This window comes from Anolis sagrei, chromosome X (assembly GCF_037176765.1).
Source record: "Anolis sagrei isolate rAnoSag1 chromosome X, rAnoSag1.mat, whole genome shotgun sequence".
Lineage (NCBI taxonomy): Eukaryota > Metazoa > Chordata > Lepidosauria > Squamata > Dactyloidae > Anolis > Anolis sagrei.
This window is the reverse complement of record NC_090034.1, coordinates 100,634,240-100,659,509: the sequence shown is the minus strand read 5'-3', so window position 1 is coordinate 100,659,509 and position 25,270 is coordinate 100,634,240. Positions and strand designations below refer to the sequence as shown.

General features: G+C 47.2%; 1 protein-coding gene across 1 annotated transcript; it reads left to right on the top strand.

Moving 5' to 3' along the window:
• The first annotated feature begins 6,533 nt into the window (after positions 1–6,533).
• Positions 6,534–24,816, top strand: LOC137094869 (uncharacterized). The gene is made up of 5 exons (XM_067460788.1): positions 6,534–6,595; positions 12,036–14,341; positions 16,905–16,988; positions 19,530–19,729; positions 24,684–24,816. Exons 2-5 carry the CDS (start codon positions 12,050–12,052, stop codon positions 24,814–24,816), a joined length of 2,709 nt encoding a protein of 902 aa, XP_067316889.1. The 5' UTR covers positions 6,534–6,595; positions 12,036–12,049.
• Positions 24,817–25,270: the final 454 nt, after the last annotated feature.

The window sequence follows — 25,270 nt, the reverse complement described above, 5'->3', positions numbered from 1 at the left end:
GAGGTACGGTCGCAGTTTGTGCACGAGTGTTAATTGTGCAAAGGCCCTCCCGGCCACCGCCAACACCTGAGCTTCAAGCGTAAGTGATGAATCCAGGAGCACTCCCAAACTGCGGACCTGTGGTTTCAGGAGGAGTGTAACCCCGTCCAACACAGTTTGCCACCCTATACCCCGGTCAGGTTTGCGATCGACCAGGAGGACCTCTGTCTTGTCGGGATTGATCTTCAGCTTGTTCTTCCTCATCCAGATAGACACAGCAGCCAGGCACTCGTCCAGCACCCGAGAGGCCTCCTTGGAATTGGGTGGAAATGAGTAGTAGAGTTGTGTGTCATCTGCATAGAGGTGGCACCTAACTCCAAAACTCCGGATGACCTCTCCCAGTGGTTTCATGTAGATGTTAAAAAGCATGAGAGACAGAATGGAGCCTTGCGGGACCCCACAGGTCAAGGACCTTATGTTGGGGAAAATGGAAGGAAAAAGTAAGAGGGGCTGACCAAGGGCAAGATGGATGGATGGCATCCTTGAAGTGACTGGCTTGACCTTGAAGGAGCTGGGGGTGGCCATGGCCGACAGGGAGCTCTGGCCTGGGATGGTCCAGGTGGTCACCAAGAGTTGGAAGCAACTGAACGAATAAACAACAACATACCTTTCCTATCTGTAACTCTTGGATGTTCCAACTTCTGCATTTTCTAGGTCCTCCAGTACAACACTATAGTATTTGGGAGCCAGAAGTCTTTCATTTCAGTAGGGTCTGCTATTATGCATAGTTTTGCCATCCATGCAAACTCAATACTATGTCCAGTTCTGGGCACCGCAATTTAAGGGAGATGTTGACAAGCTGGAATGTGTCCTGAGAAGGGCAACTAAAATGACCAAGAGTCTGGGGAACAAGCCCTATGAGGGGCAGTTTCAAGAGCTAAACATGTGTAGCCTACAGAAGAGAAGGCTGAGAGAAGACACAATGAGGATCATGGATCAAGATGTGAAGTCATAGGGAGGAGGGAGCAGGCTTGTTTTCTGCTGTCACGGAGACTAGGACGTGGAACAATGGCTTCAAACTACAAGAAACGAGATTCCACATGAACATAAGAACTTCCTAACTTTGGGAGCTGTTCAGCAGTGGAACTCTCTGCTTCGGAGTGTGGTAGAGGCTCCTTCTTTAGAGACTTTTAAACAGAGGCTGAATGGCCATCTGTCGGGGGTGATTTGAATGTGATTTTCCTGCTTCTTGGCAGGGGGTTGGACTGGATGGCCCACGAGGTCTCTTCCAACTCTATGATTCTAAGAACATATTGCCCAGGGATACAGGAATTGTAGTGTATGCTTTCTTTGAATAGGAGTGCTGTAAATAAGTGTCATAACATAAGTAGGATGACACCCCCCCCCCCCCCCATACTTGCAGGGGATATGTTCCTGGATATAAAACCAACCAGGCCCCATCTACATTGCCATTATAATGCAGTGTGCAGCTACAACTGTACCAGGAGCTCAAATTTTGTTTGCTTTGCATTGGATGTTTGTTGTAGTCCTGAGTTTCAGGGACTTTGCAGATAGGGGGCTTCTTTTGGCTGCAATCATAGGGCAAGCCACCTGTCAATTATAGTTAGGTTCCCTGGTCCCGCCCCCTTTTTGGGGTTTTGGAGGGAATAGGAGCCTTTTTTGGGTCAGTCCACACAGAGAAGCTTTTCATGCAGGACATAATACCAAGAGCTCCTGTAGAAAGCTTCGTCTTCTACAGCTTGGCTGGGGAGATAAATAGCCCACAGCTTGGCTAAGGTTATACAGCCTTACAGCTCCTTCGCTGAGGGACTTCAGTCAGCCATCACCGAAGCCTGAATTCCTTCTTTTTTTCCCCTGGAAGTCTACAAAGCTCTGCTTGGTAAGGGTCACTTGCGGAAGCCAGAAGCAGTTGGTACCGGGTGCAGGGGCTCCATGCCAACAGAGGCAAAGACAGACTGCCCAGATTAGAAGTTAAGGATTTCCCCATTAGTTAATGTACAGTTTATGAAGATAGTGCCTGTTCCCTGTGGACAAGATTGAGAGAGAGCCAATAGACTGTTAAGAAAGCCTTAAAGTACCTATTTATTTTCATTAATAAAGAACTTTGTTGAACCTTTAAGCAATCTAAAGACTCTGTTTTAAGGAAATCCAAGGGCCTTTAATCTGAGGCAGCCCCAGGATCCTGTTGGGCACACAGAATTTATGTCCTGTCTACAGTCTTATGCACAGGCCCAGCGTGTGACAGCACATGCAGATTGAACTGGATTATATGCTGGTGTAGACTCAAATAATCCAGTTCAATCTCCAGTATATGAGTCTACACTGGCTATATATTGCAGTTCAAACTAACGTATATGGCAGTGCAGATGGGGCCTCATATGATGCAGATTGAACTGGATTGTATGAGTCTACACTGCCATAAAGTCAGTGTAGATAGGGCCTCACTCTTAAGCATAGATTGTGGCTGATTGATTTGTATCCAAGCTGCAGAATATCAAGGAGGGACACGGAGATTTCTTTGTTCATAAATTTATAAAAAAATCTATTTCCTCCCAAATAGAACATTCCATGCTATATTATATCCTCACGACCTATGAGGATATCTATATAAATAAAAATGTAATGTTCGTTTGTGGGATTAACATGACTCAAAAACCACTGGACGAATTGACACCAAATTTGGACACAATACACGTATTAGGCCAACGAGTGACCATCACTCATAAAAACACTGAAAAATACAGCATAAGAGGGTTTGAATGTCCATTTAGCTATGGAAATCAACTGGGTGGCTTTGGGTTACCAGGCATGGGCAAACTTGGGCCCTCCAGGTGTTTTGGACTTCAACTCCCACAATTCCTAACAGCCTATCCGGGTTTGAATGGCCATTTAGCTATGGAAATCAACTGGGTAGATTTGGGTTACCAGGCATTGGCAAACGTGGGCCCTCCAGGTGTTTTGGACTTCAACTCCCACCATTCCTAACAACCTATCAGGGTTTGAATGGCCATTTAGCTATGGAAATCAACTGGGTGGTTTTGGGTTACCAGGCATGGGCAAACTTGGGCCCTCCAGGTGTTTTGGACTTCAACTCCCACCATTCCTAACAACCTATCAGGGTTTGAATGCCCATTTAGCTATAGAAATCAACCAAGTGGCTTTGGGTTACCAGGCATGGGCAAACTTGGGCCCTCCAGGTGTTTTGGACTTCAACTCCCACAATTCCTAACAGCCTATTGGGGTTTGAATGCCTATTTAGGTATGGAAATTAAGTGGGTGGCTTTGGGTTACCAGGCATGGGCAAACTTGGGCCCTCCAGGTGTTTTGGACTTCAACTCCCACCATTCCTAACAACCTATCAGGGTTTGAATGGCCATTTAGCTATGGAAATCAACTGGGTGGTTTTGGGTTACCAGGCATGGGCAAACTTGGGCCCTCCAGGTGTTTTGGACTTCAACTCCCACCATTCCTAACAACCTATCAGGGTTTGAATGCCCATTTAGCTATAGAAATCAACCAAGTGGCTTTGGGTTACCAGGCATGGGCAAACTTGGGCCCTCCAGGTGTTTTGGACTTCAACTCCCACAATTCCTAACAGCCTATTGGGGTTTGAATGCCTATTTAGGTATGGAAATTAAGTGGGTGGCTTTGGGTTACCAGGCATGGGCAAACTTGGGCCCTCCAGGTGTTTTGGACTTCAACTCCCACCATTCCTAACAACCTATCAGGGTTTGAATGGCCATTTAGCTATGGAAATCAGCTGGGTGGTTTTGGGTTACCAGGCATGGGCAAACTTGGGCCCTCCAGGTGTTTTGGACTTCAACTCCCACCATTCCTAACAACCTATCAGGGTTTGAATGCCCATTTAGCTATAGAAATCAACCAAGTGGCTTTGGGTTACCAGGAATGGGCAAACTTGGGCCCTCCAGGTGTTTTGGACTTCAACTCCCACAATTCCTAACAGCCTATCAGGGTTTGAATGGCCATTTAGCTATGGAAATCAACAGGGTGGTTTTGGGTTACCAGGCATGGGCAAACTTGGGCCCTCCAGGTGTTTTGGACTTCAACTCCCACCATTCCTAATTTACTTACTTACTTAGGCGATCCCTCGCTTTCCGAGGATGATTGTCTTCCAATATTCTTGTGGGTCCGTATGTGGCTGTGGAGCCCTATTCTTGCTCTGCATCTTCTTCCGCAGTGAGGGCATTGGTTTCCAGGTGGAAGGCGGTCCCGGTTGGGGTTGGCTTGACATGCCTTTCTCTTGGCATGTTTCTCTTTTTCACCCTCCACTCGTGCCTCCTCAAATTCTGCAGCACTGCTGGTCACAGCTGACCTCCAGCTGGAGCGCTCAAGGGCCAGGGCTTCCCAGTTCTCAGTGTCTATGCCAGAGTTTTTAAGGTTGGCTTTGAGCCCATCTTTAAATCCCTTTTCCTGCCCACCAACATTCTGTTTTCCGTTCTTGAGTTCGGAGTAGAGCAGCTGCTTTGGGAGACGGTGGTCGAGCATCCGGACAACATGGACGGTCCAGCGGAGTTGGTGGCGGAGGACCATCGTTTCAATGCTGGTGGTCTTTGCTTCTTCCAGCACTCTGACGTTTGTCCGCTTGTCTTCCCAAGAGATTTGCAGGATTTTCCGGAGGCAGCGCTGATGGAATCGTTCCAGGAGTTGCATGTAACGTCTGTAGACAGTCCACGTCTCACAGGCATAGAGCAGAGTTGGGAGGACAATAGCTTTATAAACAAGCACCTTGGTCTCCCTATGGATGTCCCGGTCCTCAAACACTCTCTGCTTCATTCGGAAAAATGCTGCGCTTGCAGAGCTCAGGCGGTGTTGTATTTCGGCGTCGATGTTGACTTTGGTGGAGAGGTGGCTGCCAAGGTAGCGGAAATGATCAACGTTTTCTAATGTTACACCATTAAGCTGTATCACTGGCATTGGAGAGGGGGTGGCTGGTGACTGCTGGAAAAGCACCTTGGTTTTTTCAATGTTCAATGACAAGCCGAGCTTCTAGTATGCTTCTGCAAAGGTGTTTAGAGTGGCTTGTAGATCTTCTTCTGAATGCGCACAGACGACGTTGTCATCAGCATACTGGAGTTCTATAACAGATGTTGTTGTGACCTTGGTTTTGGCTTTCAGTCTGCTGAGGTTGAATAGCTTGCCATCTGTCAGATACATGGCTTCCACTCCGGTGGGAAGCTTCCCATCAACAAGGTGAAGTATCATAGCAATGAAGATGGAGAATAAAGTTGGGGCAATAGCACATCCCTGTTTGACACCTGGATTATTTGAGTCTACACCAGCATATAAACCAGTTCAATCTGCATGTGCTGTCGCACGCTGGGCCTGTGCATAAGACTGTAGACAGGACATAAATTCTGTGTGCCCAACAGGACCCCGGGGCTGCCTCAGATTAAAGGCCCTTGGATTTCCTTAAAACAGAGTCTTTAGATTGCTTAAAGGTTCAACAAAGTTCTTTATTAATGAAAACAAACAGGTACTTTAAGGCTTTCTTAACAGTCTATTGGCTCTCTCTCAATCTTGTCCACAGGGAACAGGCACTATCTTCATAAACTGTACATTAACTAATGGGGAAATCCTTAACTTCTAATCTGGGCAGTCTGTATTTGCCTCTGTTGGCATGGAGCCCCTGCACCCGGTACCAACTGCTTCTGGCTTCCGCAAGTGACCCTTACCAAGCAGAGCTTTGTAGATGGGTCACTTTGGGAGCCATTGCTGTCCAATACTGTTGCCATCATGTCATCATGGAGGAGCCGCAGGATGTTCACAAATTTCTCAGTTCTTGTGGGTTTTTTCGGGCTATATGGCCATGTTCTAGAGGCATTTCTCCTGACGTTTCGCCTGCATCTATGGCCTCTGAGGAAGCCTGCCATAGATGCAGGCGAAACGTCAGGAGAAATGCCTCTAGAACATGGCCATATAGCCCGAAAAAACCCACAAGAACTGAGTGATTCCGGCCATGAAAGCCTTCGACAATACATTGTTCACAAATTTGCTTGGGCAAATCGGCTGTTAGGAATGGTGGGAGTTGAAGTCCAAAACACCTGGAGGACCCAAGTTTGCCCATGCCTGGGTTACTTACAATACTCACACTGTAAACATGAATGCAGTTTGGCAGCACACTGAGTGCCATGGCTCAATGCTAGGGAGTTATGGGAGTTGTAGTTTTGCAAGGTCTTGAGCCTTCTCTGCCAAAGAGTGTTGGTGCCTCACCCAAATGCAACCCCCTAGTGGTGCCCAATTGCATTCATCCCAAATGCACCCCTATACAGGTAATAATATTCCTCCTGCACATACTTTGCATACAGAAGAGGCTCTGTCAATCATCCTCCTTGGAAGGCAGGGCTGAGGGGGCGGAGCGTCCGTTGCATCCGTTGAGGCCCCGCCCCCTCGTTCTATTCCCCCAGCTCCGCCCGGGAGCAGCCGCAGAGGCAGGCGGTGAGTGGGAGGGGCCTCAATTGGGAAGGGGTGGCGCTTGCCCCGCCAGGGGGAGGAGTCACTGGCTTAGGGGCGGGGCCATCCCCAGGCAAGGTGTAAGTGGGGAAAGAAGAAGGGAGGCGTTTCATCATCAGCAAAGGTTAGGCCTGTCCAGATTTGGCTTTGCCTTCTGAGCCTGATAGGGAGTGCCTCCACACTGTAGGATGAGTGCAGTTTGACACCACTTTAACTCAATGGCACATCAGTATTGACTGATGGATTTTGCTAGCTGTCCCCTGCCAGGCGTTGCTGTGGCCCAGTCTGGTGATCTGGAAAATAAAGTAATGAGAAAGTAGGTTCTTGTAGGTTTTTTCGGGCTATAGGGCCATGCTCTAGAGGCATTTTCTCCTGACGTTTTGCCTGCATCTATGGCAAGCATCCTCGGAGGTAGTGAGGTCTGTTGGAATTAGGGCAATGGGTTTATATATCTGTGGAATGGCTGGGAGAAAAGTGTTCCTGCCCTACATCAAGGGAACCACTGACCGCATAGGGACGCTGATGAGGAAACACAACATACAAACAATCTACAAACCCACCAAGAAAATCCAACAAATGCTACGTTCAGCAAAGGACAAGAGGGATCCTCTCACCTCTGCAGGAGTCTACCGTATACCATGCAGCTGTGGACAAGTCTACATAGGGACCACCAAACGTAACATTGCCCAAACACGAATCAAGGAACATGAAAGGCACTGCAGATTACTTCAACCAGAGAAGTCAGCCATAGCAGAGCACCTGATGAACCAGCCTGGACACAGCATATTATTTGAGAACACAGAAATGCTGGATCACACCAACAACCACCATGTCAGACTACACAGAGAAGCCATTGAAATCCACAAGCATGTGGACAATTTCAACAGAAAGGAAGAGACCATGAAAATGAACAAAATCTGGCTACCAGTATTAAAAAACTCTAAAATTACAACAGCAAAACAACAGAGAGGAAACAACCAGGCACATCTTAACACCTCTCAACAGAACATTTTCCCAGGCTCAGGCAGGCCTTCAAATGCTAATGAAGGTGGTCAGCTGAAACATTCACACCTAGCTTCAGCAGAGAGCTCTTCGCCCCACCCCAGTCTTTCCACAGATATATAAACCCATTTTCCTATTTCCAACAGACCTCACTACCTCTGAGGATGCTTGCCATAGATGCAGGCGAAACGTCAGGAGAAATGCCTCTAGAACATGGCCCTATAGCCCAAAAAAATCCACAAGAACCTAGTGATTCCGGCCATGAAAGCCTTCGACAGTACATTAATGAGAAAGTGTTGGTTTTGTAATATATGTAATGTCTTTTATGCTTGAAGGTAAACGGTACTTCTTTGTTAGTGTTGATGTAGAGATGGTCTGGTTTGTTTACTTTGGAACAGGGGTCCTCAAACTAAGGCCCAAGGGCCAGATACGGCCCTCCAAGGTCATTTACCTGGCCCTCGCTCAGGGTCAACCTAAGTCTCAGACTACTTGAAAGTACACAACAACAAGTCCTATGTCATCAGCCAAAAGTAGGACCACATTTTCCATTTTATTTCTCGTGTCAGGGCAGCCAGTCAATTATATTGGAGTCCTCGTGGACAACAAGTTAAACATGAGCCAACAATGTGCTGTGGCGGCAAAAAACCCAATGGGATTTTGGCCTGCATTCATAGGAGCATAATGTCTAGATCTAGGGAAGTAATGCTACCCCTCGATTCCGCTCTGGTTAGACCACACCTGGAATATTGTGTCCAATTCTGGGCACCACAATTCAAGAGAGATATTGACAAGCTGGAATGTGTCCAGAGGAGGGCGACTAAAATGATCAAGGGTCTGGAGAACAAGCCCTATGAGGAGCGGCTTAAGGAGCTGGGCGTGTTTAGCCTGAAGAAGAGAAGGCTGAGAGGAGATATGATAGCCATGTATAAATATGTGAGAGAAAGCCACAGGGAGGAGGGAGCGAGATTGTTTTCTGCTTCCCTGGAGACTAGGATGCGAAACAATGGCTTCAAACTACAAGAGATTCCACCTGAACATTAGGAAGAACTTCCTGACTGTGAGAGCCGTTCAGCAGTGGAACTCTCTGCCCCGGAGTGTGGTGGAGGCTGCTTCTTTGGAGGCTTTTAAACAGAGGCTGGATGGCCATCTGTCAGGGGTTATTTGAATGCAATATTTTCTGCTTCCTTGGAGACTAGGACGTGGAACAATGGCTTCAAACTACAAGAAACAAGATTCCACATGAACATAAGAACTTCCTAACTTTGGGAGCTGTTCAGCAGTGGAACTCTCTGCTTCGGAGTGTGGTAGAGACTTTTAAACAGAGGCTGAATGGCCATCTGTCAGGGGTGATTTGAATGCAATATTCCTGCTTCTTGGCAGAATGGGGTTGGACTGGATGGCCCATGAGGTCTCTTCCAACTCTTTGATTCTATGATTGTCTGGTTTGTTTACTTTGGAACAGGGGTTCTCAAACTAAGGCCCGAGGGCCAGATACGGCCCTCCAAGGTCATTTACCTGGCCCTCGCTCAGGGTCAACCTAAGTCTCAAACTACTTGAAAGTACACAACAACAACAACAACAACAATCCTATGTCATCAGCCAAAAGTAGGACCACATTTTCCATTGAAATACTAATACGTTTATTTATTATTTATTATTTATTTTCAGTATTTGTATTCCATCCCTCTCACCCCACAGGCAACTCAGGGCGGATTACAATGTACATAAGTATAAGTAGTTTGTATTGTCGAAGGCTTTCATGGCCGGAATCACTGGGTTGTTGTAGGTTTTTCCGGGCTATATGGCCATGTTCTGGAGGCAATTTTTCTCCTGACGTTTCGCCTGCATCTGTGGCAAGCATCCTCAGAGGTAGTGAGGTCTGTTGGAAGTAGGAAATATGGGTTTATATATCTGTGGAATGACCAGGGTGAGACAAAGGACTTTTGTCTGCTGGGGCTAGGTGTGAATGTTCCACTGATCACCTTCAATGGCTTGGAAGTGCCTGGGGGGAATCTTTTGTTGAGAGTGATTTTATGTGCCTGTTTGTTTCCCCTCTGTTGTTTTGCTGTTGCAATTTTTGAGTTTTTTAATACTGGTAGCCAGATTTTGTTCATTTTCATGGTTTCCTCCCTTCTGTTGAAATTGTCCACATGCTTGTGGATTTCAGTGGCTTCTCTGTGTAGTCTGACATGGTGGTTGTGAGAGTGGTCCAGCATTTCTGTGTTCTCAAATAATATGCTGTGTCCAGGCTGGTTCATCAGGTGCTCTGCTATGGCTGACTTCTCTGGTTGAAGTAGTCTGCAGTGCCTTTCATGTTCCTTGATGCGTGTCTGGGCAATGCTGCGTTTGGTGGTCCCTATGTAGACTTGTCCACAGCTGCATGGTATACGGTAGACTCCTGCAGAGGTGAGAGGATCCCTCTTGTCTTTTGCTGAACGTAGCATTTGTTGGATTTTCTTGGTGGGTCTGTAAGTGGTTTGTATGTTGTGTTTCCTCATCAGTTTCCCTATGCGGTCAGTGGTTCCCTTGATGTATGGCAAGAACACTTTTCCTCTGGGTTATTTATTATTTATTATTTAATTTCAGTATTTGTATTCCATCCTTCTCACCCCACAGGCAACTCAGGGCGGATTACAATGTACATATACATGGCAAATGTTCAATGCCATAGACACACAACATATATAGACAGACACTCAGAGGCTATTTAACATTCCAGCTTCTGGCCACCAGGGGAGCTGTCGCTTCACTATCCATTTGTGACACTGATGAAGTGCTTCCTCATTCTTTGCATACTTCCTGGATATTTTTATGGCCTCGTAAATCAGTTAAATTATATTTCTATTCATTTAAATTATTGTATTGTTTTATTGTATTTGTAATTTGCACTACAAATAAGATATGTGCAGTGTGCCTAGGAATTAATTCATGGTTTTTTTCAAATTATAATCCGGCCCTCCAACAGTTTGAGGGACTATGACCTGGCCCTCTGTTTAAAAAGTTTGAGGACCCCTGCTTTGGAACATGGAACATATTATTGTCCTTCATTAGGGGTCCCTTTCAAATCTATGATACTGTGAGAATCATATATATCTATCTATATCTATGGCTGGATGGCTCTCTGTCAGGAGGGCTTTGTTTATGTTTTCTTGCCCTAGTGAAAGGAGGTGGACTGGATGGCCTTTAAGCCGCATTTCTCAACCTTGGGGTCGGGACCCCTGCGGGAAGGTCATGAGGGGGTGTCAGAGGGGTTGAATGTAGAATGAATGCAGTATGGCAACACTTTATGGAATGCATCTACATGGTAGAATGAATGCAATTTGGCACCACTTTATGGAGTGCATCTGCAATGTAGGATGAATGCAGTTTGGCACCACTTCAACTGCCATGGCTCAATGGACACATCTACATGGTAGAAGTTAGGCAGTTTAGCACTACTTTATGGAGTGCATCTACACTGTAGAATGAATGCAGTTTAACACCATTTTAACTGCCATAGCTCAATGGGCACATCGACACTGTCGAACAGTGGTTCTCAATCTTCCTCAATCTTTGAACAGTGGTTCTCAATGTTGCGACCCCTTAATACAGTTCCTCATGTTGTGGTGACCCCCAACTATAACATTATTTTCATTGCTACTTCATAACTGTCATTTTGCTACTGTTATGAATTGTAATGTCATTCAATTGTAATGTCATTTCATTCACTGGACCACATTTGGCACAAATACCCAATATGCCCAAATACTGAATACTGGTGGGGTTGCAAGGTGAGGGGTGGGGAGGTTGTTTTTGTCATTTGGGAGTTGTAGTTACTGGGATTTATAGTTCACCTACAATCAAAGAGCATTCCAAACTCCACCAGTGATGGAATTGAACCAAACTTGGTACAGAACGCTCACTAACACAAAATACTGGAAGGTTTTGGTGAACTTTGACCTTGAGTTTTGGCATTGTAGTTCACCTACCTCCAGAGAGCACTGTGGATTCAAACAATGATGGATCTAGAGCAACCTTGGCACAAATACTCAATTTGCCCAAATGTGAACACTGGTGGAGTTTGGGGGAAATAGACCTTGACATTTGGGCATTGTAGTTGCTGGGATTTAAAGTTCACCTGCAATCAAAGAGCATTCTGAACCCCACCAATGATAGAATTGGGCCAAACTTCTCACACAGAACCCCCATGAACAATAGAAAGGCCTTTGGCGACACCCTGCCCAGGGGTCCCGACACTCAGGTTGAGAAACAGTGCTGTAGAATGAATGCAGTTTCTCACCACCTTAACTTTCATGGCTCATGGGAGCTATAGTTTGGTGAGGCACCAGCAAAGGCCTAAATGTATAGCTCCCATGATTCCATAGTATTAAGCCAGAACATCTCAGCTGGTGTCAAACTGCATTGATTCTGCAGTTTAGATACACCCAATGCATTATTTACTGCAGACCATGATCTCAGGGCATACCCACCGCACTGCCAAAGTGTTGTCTTGGTCATTGCACTTCCCCTGTCGCCCATGTGCGCCTTTCTCTTTGTCACGCTCTTTCTCTTTCCGTCCTTAGGATGACTTTATATAATGGGCAATGTCCAATCAGAAACCACACAAGAATCAGAGTCTGCCAAAGACGGGGAGGAAAAAGCCAACCCGGAAAGAAGCAAGCCGGATCGAGTCCAGAGTAGCAGCACCAAGCATGACTTGGGGAACTGCTCCCCCAACCCCGAGGCCCCGGAGCCAAAAGCAGCCAGTCCGCCTCTGAGCAGCGAACCGGGTGGCGGGGACAGGCAGGCGGGGGCTGCCGAAATGGGGAAGAACCACTCCAAAAAATCCAAGCTGAAGCTCTCCTCCATGTGGACCCAGAACGTGGTTAGCGGCGGGATGAAGGAGACCAGCCTCTGTAATCAGGACACGGGGACAGAGAAGCGGGGACTGGCCTGCCTCAGCGGAGCTGACCTCCAGGGCGGGCAGACTTTGGGAAACATCTTCCAAGAGGAGCCCAAAGGGTTGAAGGCAGCCTTGAGGCCTCCTCAGGGGGCCGGCGCAGAGGCGAGAGACTTGGGCGCCAAACGAGCACCAGCAAAAGGGAAGGGCAAGCCGGAGGGTGGCCATCTTGACAAGAACACGGAGGGGCCGCTGTTCCTTCAGCCGGAGAAGCTGGCAGAACTGGACCGAGTTACAGAAGCACCCAAGGATGTGGTTGAAAGAGAGGTTTGTTGGACTCAACACACTGAAGCCCGTGCCAAGGAATACCTAGAGAATGAGGGTCAAGTGTCAGAAGCTTCAGCCAAGAAGCAAGCGGTGGCCACGACGGAGAGAACGGAATCGTCAAAGATGACTGAAGATGTTTGGGTGGGCCCTAGACCTCTGAACGAGAGGAGCCCAAGCAGCCCATCTCCTTTCAGCTGCATGGTTCTACCTGGAGGGAAGAAGGCCTTTCTGTCCTGGATCCAGAAGGAGAAAGAACAAACGTGCCACCGGGACAATGCACCAGGGCGCGAGGGAGACTCCAAGGACCCGGCTTTGGTTGCCTTACTGCCTGAGGAGCTGGCCAATGCTTCAGGTGGCCCCATAGAAAGGTCCCAAGCCTCCAGAAATGAGGCCAAGGCCGAGGTGAAGTACGAAGGTCTGGGAGCAGAAGCCGTCAGTTCCGAAACGATGCAAGAGCTGCTGGAGAAAGGCTTGAACTTTCTCTACAAAGTGACCATCCAGCCAGGGCAGTGGCCACCTAGCATCAAGGCGGTCAAGCAGAAGCCCAGCGTCATCTCTTCCGGCATCTCCTATGCCGACGTTCTGAAGCAGAGCCCTCAGAAGAAATCCCCCGCCGGGGCCCCGGTGTTGCCAAAAGCACTGCACCACCTCACCGCCGCAGGCAAGAAGCTGCCCTCCTTCAAAGGTCTGGAGAGGAGCAACCCGGAGGACTTCTCTTCCCTCAGCCACATGTTCCTGGAGCACTTCAAGAAAGTCCCCCCGCCTAAGGAGCCCACTACCTCCCACGCTCCCATGCAGCAAATGGTCACCTTCTTTGAGGAATTCTCTCCCAGCAACACCAAGCGGACCGAGTGGCAAAGACCCCGGCCGCCGACCCCATACCCTCAACGCCGCAAAACTCAGGGAAGAAAGCTACCCAAGTTTGGCACCGCCATGTCACAGGTTGTTGCCTTCCTAGAGAGCGACCCTAAGTGTGACTGGCTCCTCCATGATGACAGCCAGGCCTCCTTGGATGAGGCCATGGTGGCCGCCGAGGAAGGGGGCAAGGAGCACGTGGAGCCACCAATTGGGGTCAACAAAGGGGCCGAGGAAGCGCCAAGCTCTTCTCCACCTGTCGCGTCCCTCTCATTGGCTTGGGAAATTTCAACAGAAGTGGATGAGACTCCCCAGAGATCACGCAGGAGGCTGCAGGGACTGGAAGAAGGTGCAAAAGAAGCGTCGCCACTCAAGATAGGTCCCTTTAGCACTGCCTGGGGCCTCAGTTGTCCATTGGCACCTACGCAGCCTCTCCAAAAGGAAGAAGAGGTCATGATGCCGCTGCTCAACCCAGTTCCTCATTCTTCCAAGGAAATGTTGGAGGTGCCCAGCCCCGCCGTCTCGGCCCCTCGATCTCTCTGCGTCTCCATTGGACTGATACCGGATCAGAAAGTGCCAGCCGCGGCTCAGGCGAGGCCCAAGATCCGAAAGCAAGGCTCTGCCGCTCCAAAATCTAAAGAGAAACTCAAAACTTCGGGGCAACCCAAAGCTAAGCCGCCTAAGGGGAAAGGGCAAAAGCAGTGGCCCCGAGGTTATGGCATGACGTCCCCTCTGAGATTAGAGGGCGTCCCTCTCTTCCCACCTTTCGAAAAGGTTGCACGGCCTTTCTATTTCGGAGAGCCATTGGTGAGTTGAGTTACTTTGGCTGAGCTGCATTTCTTGTGTTTGTGTGCTGCTGCCTGGTTGTTGTTTTTTTAAATATCTTTTTATTTAGAATATATGCTCTTAGAGTAGAGCGAGATAGAAAAGTCTAAAATTTCATTTTATTTCCATACAATTAAAAAAACATGAAATTACGTTTACATCGAAAGAGGGGGAACAATGGTTTGACAGAAAGAATGAAGGTAAGGTAGGGGTAGTGGGGGGGGTGGGAGTGGATTGGGGTTGGGGAAAGAGAGGGAGGGTAGAGTGGGTAGACAAAGTGACCAAAGAAATTGGACACTTGTGGAAAGACACTTCCAGGTTTTCCAGGTCACAGCTTGACCTTCTTGTTCATATTTATTTGTATATGTTTATGTATATGTATATGTATATGCATATGCATATGCGTGTGTGTGTGTGTGTGTGTGTGTGTGTGTGTGTGTATATAAGTATATATATTTTGGTTATTAGAAATTTTCTTGATCTTTTTCATTGCTATCCCGATATCTACGGTCTTAATTAATTATATGTATATTATTATTATTATTATTATTATTATTATTATTATTTACTTCTTATTCATATTGTGTCATTCTTAGAAAACCTATTTCCTTATTCTCTTTTTCCACATAATCTAATATTTTGTCCCAGTTTGTTTCTCTAGATTTGATTCCGTTATGTGACAGCCTTTGCGTTAGTAGGTCCATGTTCATTATATCTAAAGATTTTACTACTTTGCATTTCCACCACATGTGAAAAAAGTCACCTTTTTTCCCCACACTTCCAACAGGTTCCTTCTTTTCTTCCTTTGTTGAACTTTGCTAGTTGGACAGGGGTTAGGTACCACCTATGGAAGAGTTTTAGCCAGTTTTCCTTAAGTTCAGTAGAGTAAGTGTATTTTAATTTTCTCTGCCATATCTCCTCCCATTCTGCCTGGTTGTTCTTACCTTATCTTTTGAGGATAGATTTTCACGTTATTTTGATCTTTACCAGTCTGGTTCAGGACACAGTTTATAAAAACAGATCTGCTAGCAGTGTTGTTCTTAATAAGAGAGTAATACATTATTTGTTTATCAGTTTGGATTCTATTTGCTTAGTAGATTCACTCAGTCCATTTGTGCTGTCGCACGCTGGGCCTGTGCATAAGACTGTAGACAGGACATAAATTCTGTGTGCCCAACAGGACGCTGGGGCTGCCTCAGATTAAAGGCCCTTGGATTTCCTTAAAACAGAGTCTTTAGATTGCTTAAAGGTTCAACAAAGTTATTTATTAATGAAAACAAACAGGTACTTTAAGGCTTTCTTAACAGTCTATTGGCTCTCTCTCAATCTTGTCCACAGGGAACAGGCACTACCTTCATAACTGTAACTACTAGGGAAATCCTTAACTTCTAATCTGGGCAGTCTGTCTTTGCCTCTGTTGGCGTGGAGCCCCTACACCCGGTGCCAACTGCTTCTGGCTTCCGCGAGTGACCCTTACCAAGCAGAGCTTTGTAGACTTCCAGGGGAAAAAGAATTCAGGTTTCCGTGATGGCTGACTGAAGTCCTTCAGCAAAGAAGCTGTAGGGCTGTATAACCTTGGCCAAGCTGTGGGCTGTATATCTCCCCGGCCAAGCCGTAGAAGACGAAGCTTTCTACAGGAGCTCTTGGTATTATGTCCTGCATGAAAGGCTTCTCTGTGTGGATTGAACCCAAACTGGCTCTTATTCCCTCCAAAACCCAAAAAGGGGGTGGGACCAGGGAACCTAACTATAATTGACAGGTGGCTTGCCCTATGATTGCAGCCAAAAGAAGACACCTATCTGCAGAGTCCCTGAAACTTAGGACTACAACAAACATTCAGTGCAAAGCAAACAAAATTGGAGCTCCTGGTACAGTTGCTGAATTGCTGAATACACTATTGCTGAATGAAATCTCTAGGACTTCCAACAGAATTCGGGCCTATAAATATTACATTACGGAGAAGTCATATTTAATATTCGTATCTATATAAATAAAAAATGTAATGTTCGTTTGTGGGATTAACAGAACTCAAAACTACTGGACAAAACGACACCAAATTTGGCAGCAAAACACATTCTAATCCGATCTATGTCTTTCAAACAAAAAAACCTGTAAAAAATGAAGGGGAAATAACTTAAAACTCCCCCAAAAGGAAAATGCCTTACAGAGCATGCGCAAAAGCCCCTCTCCCCATTGCACGAGAAGAATGAAGCACCAACCGTTGTGAGGGAAGAGAGGCCTAGCCATGGAGTCCCTTTCCATGCGTGGGCCCTCCTTCCTTCCTTCCCTCCCTCCCAGTCTTCTTCCTCTCTTTGGCGGCCCCACCAAACACAGACCTCTCCTCCTTCTTTTCCCCCTGGAGAGGCGGGCGGGTGGCTACTCCGTGTGGACGCTGCTCGCCAGGCTTCACCTTCCCTTGCCTGGGCGTCGACGAGAAGGGAGCTCTGCAGCCCTCAGCCTTGCAGGGCCCGGCGGAGGCAGGAGGCATTTTTCGAGGTGGGTCTTGCTCACACACATTGGCCCCTTCTTTCTGCCTCAACCGCAGGGAGCCTTCCATATGAACCTGGCTGCGTGCCCTCCCACTGAGCAGGGAAGGTGCCCCACAGCCAAGAAGATGGGGCAGCGCTGGGTGAGTGAAGCCTGCCTTGAAAAGCACCACCCGCCTGCCCCACGCCCGGCCCAGCAAGGCTGAGGGCCACAGCAAGGCTCCCTTCCTGCCAGTGCCCAGGCAAGAGGTAGAGAAGGAAGGAAAGAGGGAGAGAAGAAAGGATTGAAAGAGGGCGTGAAAAAAAGAAGGAAAGAGAGAAGGAAGGATGGAAGCAAAGAGCAAAAGAAAGGAGGAAAGAAAGAGGTAGAGAAGGAAGAAAGGGGAGAAAGAAGGTAAAAAAGGGGGGAGGGAGGAAAGAGAGAAAGAAAGAAAAAAGGAAGGAACGAAGGAAAGAGGGAAAGGAGAGAGAGAAAAAGGGAGGGAAGGTTGGCCACAGCAACGCTAACAGAACAATGAGTGTCCATCACTCATAACCCCCCCCCCCAAAAAAAAAATACAGTGGAAAGGACTTAAAACCCCCCAAAAGATAAATGACGAAAAGATAAATGACATACAGAAAAAAGGGAAGGAAGAGGGATGGATGGATGGATGGATGGATGGATGGAAGGAAGGAAGGATGGTGAAAAGAAAGAAGGAAGGAAGGAAGGATGGAAGGAAAGAGATAAGGAAGCATGGAAGCAAAGAGTGAAGGAAGGAAGGAAGGAAGGAAGGAAGGAAGGAAGGAAGGAAGGAAGGAAGGAAAGAGGTAGAGAAGGAAGAAAGGAGAGAAAGAGGAAAGGAAGAGGGATGGAAAGAAATGGGTAGAAAAAGAAGGAAGGAGAGAAGGAAAGAAAAAAAGGAAGGAAAGAGGGAGCGAAGGAAGAAGAGAACGAAAGAGAAAGAGGGAGGGAAGGAAGATGGAAGCAAAAAGCAAAGGAAGGAAAGAGGCAGAGAAGGAAGAAGAAGAAAGAGAAAGGGAAGGAAAAGAAAAAGGGAGGAAGGAAAGAGGTAGAGAAGGAAGAAAGAGAAAGGGAAGGAAAAGGAAAAGGGAGGAAGGAAAGAGGTAGAGAAGGAAGAAAGAGAAAGGGAAGGAAAAGAAAAAGGGAGGAAGGAAAGAGGTAGAGAAGGAAGGAAGGAAAGAAGAAAAGTGAAGGAGGGAAAGAAGGAGAGAAAGAGAGAGGGAAGGTTGGCCACAGCAACGCGTGGCGGGTACAGCTAGTATGTAATATTTGTATATGGAACCCCCAGTAGCACAGTGAGTTAAACTGCTGAACTTGCTAACTGAAAGGTTGCAGGTTTGAATCTGGGGAGCGGGGTCAGCTCCTGCTGTTAGCCCCAGCTTCTGCTAACCTAGCAGTTAGAAAACATGCAAATGTGAGAACGTATTGTCGAAGGCTTTCATGGCCGGAATCACTGGGTTGTTGTAGGTTTTTTCAGGCTATATGGCCATGGTTTAGAGGCATTCTCTCCTGACGTTTCGCCTGCATCTATGGCAAGCATCCTCAGAGGCAGTGAGGTTAGGGTTACCCACTACCTCTGGGGATGCTTGCCATAGATGCAGGCGAAACGTCAGGAGAGAATGCCTCTAGACCATGGCCATATAGTCCGAAAAAACCTACAACTCAAATGTGAGATCAATAAGTATTGCTCCGGCAGGAAGGTAACGGCGCTCCATACAGTCATGCCAGCCACATGACTTTGGAGGTGTCTACGGACAACGCTGGCCCTTAGAAATGGGGATGAACACCAACCACAAAGTCAGATACAATTGGACTTAATTTCAAGGGAAAACCTTTACCTTATATGTAATATTTTTTTAAATGGCCAAAAGTCCATTTTGAACCCACAGTATCTTGACAAGTAGTGCAGTCTCTCCATCTTCTGAATCTGACCTTCGGGAAGCAGCAAAAATAACAAAGTGTTGTCAAAGGCTTTCATGGCTGGAATCACTGGGTTGTTGTAGGTTTTTTCGGGCTGTATGGCCATGGTCTAGAGGCATTCTCTCCTGACGTTTCGCCTGCATCTATGGCAAGCATCCTCAGAGGTAGTGAGGGCTGTATGGCCTTTAGACCATGGCCATACAGCCTGAAAAAACCTACAACAACCCAAAAATAACAAACCCCACTGGGATAGAAGAACAAGTCCTGCGGGATAGAGGTTGTGATGGCTCGAGGGAAGAAGTGCACAAATGGGGCTGGAACCCTTCTAAAGCAGCATCGAACAAAGCTGCACCTGTGACACTCTTTATAGATATGTAAAGAGGGTCACCCCTCAGTCTTCTCTTCATCAGGATGAGCATACCCGTTCCCTCAACCTTTCAGGGTACATTTTGTTCTCCATACATCTTTTTCTTGTTCCTCTTCTCTGAACCCACTGTAGCTGGTCCATATCCTTCCTAAAATGAGGTTCTGCTATTCCAGATAAGGTCTGACTAATATAGTGGGAAGGGTCACCTCTCTCCAGCTGCTTGATGGCCACAGCAGTGCCTTCCAGGTCTTGGCTGAAGGAGAGAGCTGCATATGTGATCTTGTACACATAACAGTACCTTGATTATTAACAGAAGAGTATGAATAAGCTGAATTTGGTGTGCAAGAAGAGCATATATCAAAGTTTTAAGCAAGGACATCTTTTTTTTTTGTCCAGGAGACACCTCTTTCTCTGGACAAACCAGCTGGTATCGACCAGGATGCGACCTCCGCCCAGGACAAACCTGTCCAAGACCGAGAGGCCGAACAGTCTCCTGCGCACCATTGGCCAGCTTTCCAGGTGGCAAATTCTTGTTCCATGAAGTGCTATTGTAAACACCGGGATCAGAGGAAGCTGCCCAAGAACGTCATGGCTTGGTGAGCAGGAGTGTGCCCGGTACTGTATAGTTATCTGGCTGAGAGGAGCCCCTGGTGACACAATGAGTTAAACCCTTATTTATTTATTTATCGTGTCAGTATCAACCAGACAATTGTATTACATTCTAAACAATTTTTTAACAAACAGACAAAACAGAGTTTGCAAGCTTGGTAGTTGATTGAATGTCCTTTGACCAGTATCTGGCCTCTGGTGTTGCCGCAAGAAGGTCCTCCACTGTGCATGTGGCAGGGTTCAGGTTGCATTGCAGCAGGTGGTCAGTGGTTTGCTCTTCTCCACACTCGCATGTCGTGGATTCCACTTTGTAGCCCCATTTCTTGAGGTTGGCTCTGCATCTCGTTGTGCCAGAGCACAGTCTGTTCAGAGCTTTCCAAGTCGCCCAGTTTTCTGTGTGCCCCGGAGGGAGTCTTTCATTTGGTATCAGCCATTGATTGAGGTTCTGAGTTTGAGCCTGCCACTTTTGGACTCTCGCTTGCTGAGGTGTTCCAGTGAGTGTGTCTCTGTAGATCTTAGAAAACTATTTCTTGATTTAAGTCGTTGACGTGCTGGCTGATGCCCAAACAAGGGATGACCTGGAGATGTCTCTGCCTTGGTCCTTTCACTATTGGCTGCTACTTCCCAGTGGATGTAAAGTGGCACAATGCCGGCTAAACAGTGTAATTTCTCCAGTGGTGTAGGGCGCAGACACCCTGTGATAATGCGGCATTTCTCATTAAGAGCCACATCTATTGTTTTAGCATGGTGAGATGTGTTCCACACTGGGCATGCATACTCAGCGGCAGAATCATAGAATCATAGAATCAAAGAGTTGGAAGAGACCTCATGGGCCATCCAGTCCAACCCCTGCCAAGAAGCAGGAATATTGCATTCAAATCACCCCTGACAGACGGCTCTCACAGTCAGGAAGTTCTTCCTCATGTTCAGATGGAATCTCCTCTCTTGTAGTTTGAAACCATTGTTCCGCGTCCATGTTTAGCCTGAAGAAGAGAAGGCCGAGAAGAGATATGATAGCCGTGTATAAATATGTGAGAGGAAGCCACAGGGAGGAGGGAGCAAGCTTGTTTTCTGCTTCCTTGGAGACTAGGACGCGGAACAATGGCTTCAAACTGCAAGAAAGGAGATTCCATCTGAACATGAGGAAGAACTTCCTGACTGTGAGAGCCGTTCAGCAGTGGAACTCTCTGCCCCGGAGTGTGGTGGAGGCTCCTTCTTTGGAAGCTTTTAAACAGAGGCTGGGTGGCCATCTGTCGGGGGTGGTTTGAATGCAATATCCCTGCTTCTTGGCAGAATGGGGTTGGACTGGATGGCCCATGAGGTCTCTTCCAACTCTTTGATTCTATGATTCTATGAAGCAGAAAACAAGCTTGCTCCCTCCTCCCTGTGGCTTCCTGTCACATATTTATACATGGCTATCATATCTAACGGTGCTCCATGCAGTCATGCCGGCCACATGACCTTGGAGGTGTCTACGGACAATGCTGGCTCTTCGGCTTAGAAATGGAGATGAGCACCACACCCCAGAGTCAGACATGACTGGACTTAATGTCAGGGGACTACCTTTACCTTTTATCATATCTCCTCTCAGCCTTCTCTTCTTCAGGCTAAACATGCCCAGCTCTTTAAGCCGCTCTTCATAGGGCTTGTTCAAAAAGCATCAAAAAGCATCCGGGCATCCCCTGGGCAACGTCCTTGCAGATGGCCAATTCTCTCACACCAGAAGCAACTTGCAGTTTCTCAAGTCGCTTCTGACCCGGAAAAAAAAATCTGGCTGAGAAGGAAAAGCAGTGTATCTGCATCGCAAGTAATTTCTGCCAGTTTAACAATCATGACTTCCTCTTGAAGAATCCTGAGGGTTGTAATTTAATGGGGACGTTGAGATAGGAGATCCTCACACCCTACCCAACCATTAAAGGAAACATTAAAAGGATTTCCAGTAATTTCCTGTTGTTATAAGGGGCTTATGGATCTCTAAAGGGGGCAAAAGTGCCCAGGGGAGGTTGGTGGCCTTTTGAAACTGCAGAGCAGTGCTGTAGGTGAGATGCAGTCCTCCAAAGTCTCCTGGGGGGTCATAATGCATCCCCTTAGCCTCCCACATTTCCCCACCCCAAAGCAAGTCTTTGCCTCGTAACCACCCCCGTGTTTTCGAATGCGCAAACTCCAGATGTTGCTTAGCAACGACCCACACAGCTTCTTCCCCAGTCCTATGGCTATGTGACTTTGGACCGGTGGTTCTGACCTCTTTGCGGGTCACGGACCCCCCTCAAAATTAGGAAGAAATCCCCTCGTTCAGCTCAATGAATTTCAACAAAAATCTCAGGGCAACAGGAATCGAAGGGAGAGAAAAATTCGTTAAGTTCACAGCTTGAGAATCCTGTTTTAGACTACGCAAATGCGTATGCTGCATTGGGCCCATCAAATATACTATTCTACAACTCCCAGAAGATGTTATGAACAGAGGCTTCTTGGAGTTGTAGTTAGGGGATCGGAAAAGTCTCAAATCAGTGAGAATTTAAATCAGTTAAAAACAAGGTGCTCATGATCAATTGGGAGAGGCCATCCAGAGTTTTGGAGTTGGGTGCCACCTCTACGCAGATGACACGCAACTCTACTACTCTTTTCCTCCTAATTCCAAGGAAGCCCTTCGGGTGCTGGACGAGCGCCTGGCCGCTGTGGCTGTCTGGATGAGGAGGAACAGGCTGAAGATTAATCTCGACAAGACAGAAGTCCTCTTCGTAGATCGCAAACCAGATCGGGGTATAGGGTGGCAACTTGTGTTGGACGGGGTTGCACTTCCCCTGATGTCACAGGTCCGCAGTTTGGGGGTCCTCCTGGACTCATCACTTACACTTGAAGCTCAGGCGTCGGCCGGGAGGGCCTTTGCACAATTAAGACTCGTGTGCCAACTGCGACCGTACCTCGTGAAGGTGGATCTGGCCAGGGTGGTCCACGCCTGTCACCTCCAGATTGGACTACTGTAATGCACTCTACATGGGGCTGCCCTTGAAAACGGCCCGGAAATTTCAACTGGTTTGAGTGGCGGCCAGGTTGTTAACTGGAGGTTGTCAACCCTTCTGTTTAAGGAGCTCCATTGGCTGCCGTTCATTTACCAGTCCCAATTCAAGGTGCAAGTGCTTACCTACAAAGCCCTAAACGGTTTGGGACCCGCCTACCTGCGTGACCGCATCTCTGTGTACGAACCCACACGATCTCTTCGATCATCTGGAGAGGCCCTGCTCGCGCTCCCACCACCATCGCAAGCGCGATTGGTGGGGACGAGGGAGAGAGCCTTCTCGGTGGTGGCCCCTCGACTCTGGAACTCACTCCCCAGGGACATTAGGCAAGCCCCAACTCTGGCAGTCTTTAGGAGGAGCCTGAAAACGTGGTTGTTTCAGTGTGCCTTCCCAGAATAAGGAAACTCCCAGCAATATGTCCCTAAACGCACTTTATTAATGATCTAAGTTTGTCTGCACATTTCCTCCCTCTCCAAAATTTCTACCTGTTACATGTCACCTTGTCATGCCCAGCATTATTTTTTTAAATTTTTTAATTATTACATTTGGCCCAGCCATAGGTTTTTAAATGCGTCGTGTTATTGTTAATGTTTATTGCTTATTTTTGCTCATGAGTTTGTTTACTGTTTTGTATTATTGTTGTATTGTGGGCTCGGCCTCATGTAAGCCGCACCGAGTCCCTTGGGGAGATTTTTTTTTTGTCATGTCAGAAGCAGCTTGAGAAACTGCAAGTCGCTTCTGGTGTGAGAGAATTGGCTGTCTGCAAGGACGTTGCCCAGGGGACGCCCGGATGTTTTGATGTTTTTAGCCATCCTTGTGGGAGGCTTCTCTCGTGTCCCCACATGGGGAGGTGGAGCTGATAGAGCAGTGGTTCTCAACCTTCCTAATGCTGCGACCCCTTAATACAGTTCCTCATGTTGTGGTGACCCCCAACCATAACATTATTTTCATTGCTACTTCGTAACTGTAATTTTGCTACTGTTATGGATTGTAATGTAAATATCTGATATGCAGGATGTATTTTCATTCACTGGACCACATTTGGCACAAATACTCGATATGCCCAAATTTGAATACTGGTGGGGTATTGGACGGGGGGGGGGGGGGGGGGGGTTGATTTTGTCATTTGGGAGTTGTAGTTGTTGGGATTTATAGTTCACCTACAATCAAAGAGCATTCTGAACTCCACCAACAATGGAATTGAACCAAACATGGCACACAGGACTCTCATGACCAACAGAAAATACTGCAAGGGTTTGGTGGGCATTGGCCTTAAATTTGGGAGTTGTAGTTCACCTACATCCAGAGAGCACTGTGGACTCAAGCAATGATGGATCTAGACCAAATTTGGCACAAATACTCAATATGCCCAAATGTCAACACTGGTCAGTTTGGGGAAAATAGACTTTGACATTTTGGGAGTTGCAGTTGCTGGGATTTAGAGTTTGCCTACAATCAAAGAGCATTCTGAATCCCATCAATTATAGAATTGGGCCAAACTTCCCACACAGAACCCCCATGACCAGCTGAAAATACCGTGTTTTCTGATGGTCTTTGGTGACCCCTCTTACACCCCTCGTGACCCCTCCAGGGGTCCCGACCCCTAGGTTGAGAAACACTGTGATAGAGGGAGCTCATCCGAGCTCTCCCCGGATTCGAACCTGCGACCTGTCGGTCTTCAATCCTGCCAGCACAGGGGTTCAACCCACTATGCCACTGGGGGCTCCCCTTGGGGAGATGATAGCGGGGTACAAATAAAGTTATTATTATTGTTGTTATTATTATTATTATTATTATTATTATTATTATTATTATTATTATTGGGCGGACTACGATTCACCCAAGAAGGGTGTAGATGTGCACAGAAGCTGGTCTACTCATCCGCACCATTGCTCTGTTTTCCTTTCAACCCCTTTCCCTGCAGGCTCAACCCCTCCACCAACCATTTGGCAGAACCGCCCTGGGTTGCTACTGCCATGCTGGCTGTCTCCCTGGTTGCTGGGACCAAGTTCTGCCTGGACTCTTTCGACCAACAACATGTTGCCAAGGAGGACTGAAGCTCCCTGCCCCTTCCCCAGGCCTACGCAGCAATAAAACTTGTATACCACCTGCCTGACACTGCATTGTCTCACCAGGAGTTTTCTTGAGATGACGGCAATTGCAAGCGATTTCTGAACTGTACAAAGTGGGCACCGTATGGCAGGGGTGGGAATCATTCATTCTATGTGGGTTCAAGGAAGTATCTCTTTCCATACATATCTATATAAATAAAAATGTAATGTTCGTTTGTGAGATTAACAGAACTCAAAAACCACTGGACGAATTGACACCAAATTTGGACACAAGACACCTAACAACCCAATGTATGTCCTTCACTAAAAAAAAAATTGATTTTGTCATTTGGGAGTTGTAGTTGATGGGATTTATAGTTCACCTACAATCAAAGAGCATTCTGAACTCCACTAATGATGGAATTGAGCCAAACTTGGCACACAGAATTCCCACGTCCAA